The sequence below is a fragment of the Geospiza fortis genome, unplaced genomic scaffold (genome assembly GCF_000277835.1).
Source record: "Geospiza fortis unplaced genomic scaffold, GeoFor_1.0 scaffold27, whole genome shotgun sequence".
Taxonomy (NCBI): Eukaryota; Metazoa; Chordata; class Aves; order Passeriformes; family Thraupidae; genus Geospiza; species Geospiza fortis.
In genome coordinates, this window is record NW_005054329.1 from 1,707,883 (window position 1) to 1,714,214 (window position 6,332).

At 45.5% G+C, this 6,332-nt stretch overlaps 1 protein-coding gene and 1 long non-coding RNA gene across 2 annotated transcripts in view; both read left to right on the plus strand.

The window, feature by feature from the left end:
* Positions 1-4,069: 4,069 nt before the first annotated feature.
* Positions 4,070-6,131, plus strand: LOC115947893. Its single transcript, XR_004081750.1, has 3 exons — positions 4,070-4,209; positions 5,158-5,877; positions 6,080-6,131. It is a non-coding gene; the product is annotated as an uncharacterized LOC115947893 (long non-coding RNA).
* A 185-nt stretch (positions 6,132-6,316) lies between these two features.
* Positions 6,317-6,332, plus strand: part of TTLL11 (tubulin tyrosine ligase like 11) — a 31,089-nt gene continuing 31,073 nt past the window's right edge. Inside the window, 1 exon segment of the mRNA XM_014307095.1 lies at positions 6,317-6,322. Within this exon segment, the coding sequence (XP_014162570.1) occupies positions 6,317-6,322 (6 nt within the window).

The following is a 6,332-nucleotide window of genomic DNA, read 5'->3' on the forward strand; positions in this document are numbered from 1 at the left end:
GCTCGGGACGCTCCGCTGGACGGACGCGAGGGCGGTGAGGGGTCTGGAGCATCTCGGTTGTGGGGGGACGCTGCAGGAGCTAGGCCTGGTTAGTCTGGAGAAGACTGAGAGGGGATCCCATCAAATCTCCTTACAAATATCTCTCCAAGGGCTGTTCTGAATGAGTGGTCACCTACGTTATGTATGTCTCGTGTCAATATCACTTACAGGTCTGTTAGAAATGAGCACATGCCCTCTCTCAGAATCCTGACCCACCGTGTCCCTCAGTATCCTGTGGTACTCTCAGGATTTGCGGCACCCCGTGTGCTCACGGTGTTCTTTCCTCCCACCTTTGTCTCGGTGAGGAGGCACTGCCAGGCCCAGGTGAGCCCTGCGGATGCCACTCTGGGACAGCTGGCACACCTGAGCGTGACATTCCTCAGGGAAGGGATGAGGTGGGCACAGCTGTGATGGCAAGGCCCAAGGTTTGTCTTCTGACTCTTAGTACAGCCACACTCCATTTACAGGGCTGATCAGAAATGTGAATTGTGTAGAATCCAAAGGGTGGAGGGTTACCACTCATGTGCACCAATGGATCTCGTCTGGGTTCCCCCAAATTAATTTTTGTGTTTTAAAAATAATTCCCAGCCAGGTGTTTGAATGTTTTTGGACACCACCTTTTATGTGGCTTTTGCATTAGCAAGAAAGAAAAGTTTGACCACAGGCAGACAGTGCACGGTTCCCAGTATCCATCTCAGGAGCATGATCACCCTGGGCTTCTTGGCATTTCTGAGTACTTGTAAGTCAGTGGGAGATGGGCAAGGGCCAAGAATACAGAAACTTATAATTAAGAGAGGGAGAAAAAGCCCAAGGAATTAATATTGGTTCACAGACTATGACCCTACATGTTCAAATATTTTGAGGTATTAGCAGCTCTTTCTGGGGAGGGTTCTGTGGTCAGCCTTCTGTCTTTGTGAAGTTTTTCTGTTTCCAGACAGACTTCTTTTCTTCCAGTCTCTAGCACTGCATTGCCTTCTCATTTAAATATTCACAAGTTTATGCTAATGCCACTTTCATACAGCATAACTCAATATGGGTTTTGTCAGTTGGTTTCTGTCCAAGATGCTCCCCTAGATACACATCTCGCCTGCAGATGCATCGGTTTAGTTCTTTGTTGGGGATTTTTTGTGTGGTCTGTGCTCATGTTTAGTGTGTACTTAGAACATTTCATGGCACTTTTCTTATCTTGTACGTATCTTGATCAAAAAAATATTTGTTGACCTGAGTGAATAACCTAGATTTTGTATGCAAATGTTCTTGGACTGATTGAGCAACGTTCAGGTCTTTGGTTCTCCTAAGCCCAAGGAGGAGATGCCACCCAGTCAGGCTATGCTCATGCTTCCTTTGATGCTAACGCCAGCAAAGCTCAACTCATATGGGGAAAAGCCTAACACAGCCACTGGTGAGTGTCTACATTGATTCTGCAATACTGCATTTCAGCTGAGGCGTGCAGGAACCTGCCGTCGTGCTGAGCTGCTCAAAGCTTCTCCTCATTACCCTCCCATTGCCACAAGAGCATTCCTGTATACGTGGGAGCATCTGGACTTCACTTGGGATAGTTAAATTTTTAAATCTCATAGAAAGACTAGGATGAAATAACAAGAATGGTCTTTTTAATTCCATTCTGGTGCTCTCCAGTATCCCGCAGATTATAAAATCCTTTTGGTAGGAGGAAAGAAGTATCTCATGGGAATCCTGAGAAAAAGAAGGCAACTGTTATTTAATAAAGCTTGCAGTGCCAGTTTCTGTTAGATCACAATTGAATGGAGGTGTTTAATACTCCCTGTTCATGAACTTCTGTGAACTTTTCATAGGGCTTAAATCTCCTGATGTTAATGGTTTGGATCTGTGTTTGAGAATTGAGTTTGAAGGCTGCTAAACTTAAAAAGCCGTTAATTTTCTAGTTTGTTTGTTGGGCAAAGAAAATTCTTTGACTCCACTGGAAGTAAGAAAGCTGTATGCCTTTTCTTCTGGACAATGAAACTGGGCAAATATGTGGAATGAAGCCTTTACACAGGACATCGTCACGGATTTAGTATAAACAAACCCTGAGTAGCACTGAACAGTTGGCCAAACCTCATGGTGGGTGTTTGCATCACATGGAGGTACTGAGAGAGTTATTCCTTTGATGTGCAAAGCACTCACAGAAAGTCCTGATTCTCTGAACACAGTAGGAGTGAAGCCCCAAGACAGCTTCTTGGCTCGGAGCTGCAAGTGTTTCTGCAGGGACCAGGTTTGTATCAGCTTTCTTTCTTGGGCACAGGCTCCCAAGATTTCCTTCCTTCTCTTTCTCTCACATGGGTGCACATTCCTGCCTGCCCCAGGACTCTGCATGAAGCCCCTCTTCTTACATAGCTTCATCTTTTGAGGAGACCTTGAACGTGGTGTAAGTGGGGTGGTGGGTGTTACATGCAGGCTGTTCTTTAATCACCTCTTTCGTTGGTTTGTAGGGAAGGGAGCTTTTGCTCCTGTCTGATCCTGTCAGATTTTTCCAAACCCACCTTCACAGATAAAGGAGGAGATTGGTCTTGATGCCATGGAATTTTCCTCCTTTCTGCTAACCCTTTTAAGCACTTATTCTGCACAGCAGAGTTGCAGAGGTTTTGAATGACAAATAAGATGTGACATAGGAAGAGCAACCAGACAGACATCCAGTAATGGCAGACAAAACCTCTTTTACAGGAGAGCCCTTCCATATCACACATAAGAGCTGTGAGGTCTGTGCATGCTTACTGTCCTAGGAGATCTGGGTTTGTCATGCCACTTTAACATTATAATTAACATTATTAATATGTACTTGTGCTGGTGCAATTTTTAGAGCACAGCCTCCAGTGTACTAACACACCAGCAGACTTCCTAGAAATGCTGCTGTGGGATGAAATGTGGGGGCAAGAACATATAAACCAGCTGCTGTTGACTAAATTGTGTCATGTTACCCCCTGATGCATTGGGGATTTCAGGAATACCGAGAAAACTCCTGAACAAAATCTTTGAGTCTCTTGATCTGCTCCATGAAGGGAACTCAGAGGTGACATGTGGAACTCAGAGGTGACATGTGGAACTCAGAGGTGACATGTGGAACTGATGGTTTCAGCCCCCTCAGTGAGTGTCATACGTGTCTCTGCGAGCACAGGGGCTGCTTGGTGAGAGGATTACAGCAGGTTTGTGTTGCTCAAGAAGAAGCAGAAGCTCGCTGTCTGGGCTGTTCAGCTCTGCAGCACGGCCAGGCAATGTGCCCGTCAGGACTGCAAGCCTCCTTCATGCATGGCCAGCTCCAAAGGGCTGTGCAGCAGGACTTGGCAACCAAAAATGTCATCTACAATTATGCATATTTTCATCATCTTCTATCACGCAAATCCCCCCACCCCAAATATGCAGCAAATGTTTTGTTTGCATATGTGGGTCAACCACAAATCATCTGTGGTTGAACATAAACATGGGCAGCACGGAGTGATGTATGTGGATTTAAATACAGGCTGAAGCATAAGCCCACCACAGACGTTTTCCAAGTGGAGTCTGTTTGCTAGATTTGTTTTCTTCTGACTTTTCATTTTATAGAGCATTGCTTTCTCATGGATTTGTGAAAGAACAACTGACAGGAGATACCATCATTGCAAAAGGAATTATTAACTTCAGACACAGATGGATACTTCTTCATGAGTAACTTATTTTTTTTTTAACAATAGCTTAAGGAATTTGTTCTTTTTCAAAAGGGTACACTGAAGTATTTCTGTAAATTTGCATTTGGCAGGAGGCCAGTTTTATATGATATTTTAAAAAATGGTATGTTCTTTTTGCAAATTACATGCTACTTTGTTTTTCTTATCTTGGCTGTCTTTAAAAAAGTATAGAAAAGAATACAGTTATTGACCTTATGATGCTACATAAAAGCTAAAAATGTTGATCCCAACTTGGAAACAAAAATGCTTACTTAGAAGAAGGGAAATGTATTAGTAAAGAAAAATGTTACTTGTTAACCTCCTAACTTGACATGTTCACATGCCCAGCTCATGAGTTCCATATACCACAGGCTGGCAGTACAGTGCCTCAGTGTGAGCTGCTGGGACCAGCATGGTGTGAAAACTGTTCAGGTTGCTGCATCTGTAAAACTGCTTCATTCCTGGATTCCTCCTTGGACCTGGCACTTACCTGTGCACACACAGAGATCAGGTAAGTGATGATTTTGGGTACATGAGAGGGAAGTTGTTAGTCTGAGAGATGAGTGTCCAATCAAACAGGATCCTTCCCCACTCCCACTAAATTAGGCCAGCACCTCTGCTGTCTTTGATATCCTGAATTTAATTAATGAGAGCATAGGGAGATTACAGTTCTCCTGGATGGAATCCACATTCTTGTTCACTTATTATCACAAGATAGTAACAGTCTGTTCTTATCAACAGCTCCCTCTGAGCAAGGGTCTCAGGAAACAGCCTTGTGTTCAAGAGCACCCTGTAACTAAATTTCCCCTCTCCTCACAGGGGACAGATGATCTCAAGTTTCCCATTTCTCTCCTGCTGCTAGACCCAGCTCGCTGTATGCAGCAGGATTCTCCTCCTGCATTACCCTGTGCCTCAATGCTGCCCAACCTGCACTTTGCTGCCCACCTTGCTGTACCTGACTGCCACGTGCAGCCTGACCCCACACTGCACACTGCAGCCCATCCCTGTTTATCCCAACAGGAAATTAGGGTTTTATCCACACCACACAGGCAAACCAGCTATGGGATCTATTACAGCTTCTCTGGTAGAGGAACAACTAGTCTGTTATTAGCCTGTAAGAAATGTGGATATATGATAATTAGATATAAAAATATTTCCCCTTTGCAATCATTTTGTTTGGTATTTCCCATGCTCCAATGTCTCTTAATGCTTTGGCCCATCTTAACTCTATCCCTGGCTTTCTTTCAGCACTGCTGACATTGGTGAGGATAAATTTCTGTGTTAAAAATATTCATCTGGGAGCCTGGCAGTAAAATAAGAGACAGTCAGAGTCAGGTCACCACTTTAAATCACACTCCAATATCTCTGAATTGCTTTTCTTACATCTGAATTTTTATGCCAGTGTTGAACATAAGCAAAATATTAATTTTTCTATCCGACTTGTACCTGCCCATGGAAGAGGTTTGGAATGAGATCATCTTTAAGGTCCCTCCCAGGCCAAATCTTTCTGTGATCTGGTGGTGAAACCAAGGATGTGCCTTCAGTGATGGACATGGAAAAGACACCACCCAGCCAGCTCATCCTGCCAACATTACCAACCCCTCTGAGCTCCTGCTGGAACATGGAAACGCTCCCAAGGTTTTAATTAAAGACTGCAACAGCTATAAAAAAAGAATGTACATCTTTTAATAGCAACATGAGAGCACCCAAGAGTGAACTACCTGACCTCAGCCTTCCTGGTCCCTTCACGTTGCAATACACCACTGTATTTAATTAATTAATTAGTTTATTCGTTGCCTGCAAGGGTAAATGATGGAAGACTGGTGAGGCACTAAAAAAATAAGCATCTTGACATGACCTTGTTATTTTATCTCGCAGCTAACTGGCAGTGCCAACTTTTTCTGCATTTATTTAAATTTTGCTGTAGTTTAAATAATTTCTGCTGAGATCCTGTTTCAGTCCTGGTCCAGAGCACGACTCTGGTGATCGCTCCCTGACACAAAACCCCGATTATTCCTGTTTTTCCCCCAATCCCGCTCCCGGCCGGATTTCCCAGGGCGCAGCGCCACCGCCTGCCCGCAGCCCCGCGTTCATAAGCCTGGGTTGTGCTCCTGCAGCCGCTTCACGGACACGTTCTGCATTTCACCGCCTCACAACCGTACCGTGAGGGATTAATGTGGTACAGAGTCACTTCTGGAGCGGTTTGGGTGGGAAGGGACGTTAAAGTTTATATAGTTCCAACCCCCTGCCATAGGCAGGGAACCTTCCAGCTTGCTCAGGTTGGTCACGGACTGCTGTTAAGGTTATTAATTCCATTACTGACAGTGTAAAAGCCGTTTTCCTGTTTTCCTGCCGTGCCTAATAGAGTTCAAACTCCGCAGATGGGCTCTCCCAGCACCGATGCAGCTGAACCTGAAGGGTCCATGGGAACACCCTTTGTGAGAGGCAGCGCTTTGTAACGGCGGCCCGAGCCCCGTCTCACGTGAGAAGCTTTCGGGCGCACGGTAAGGAGCGGAGCGAGTGTCGGAGCCGCCCGGGCGGTTCGGTGGCGAAGGGCACGGCTGGCACCGCGCCCGCCCCACAGCCCGGCCTGAGGCGGCGCCTCGCCCACTTCCAACATGGCGGCGCCGCCCG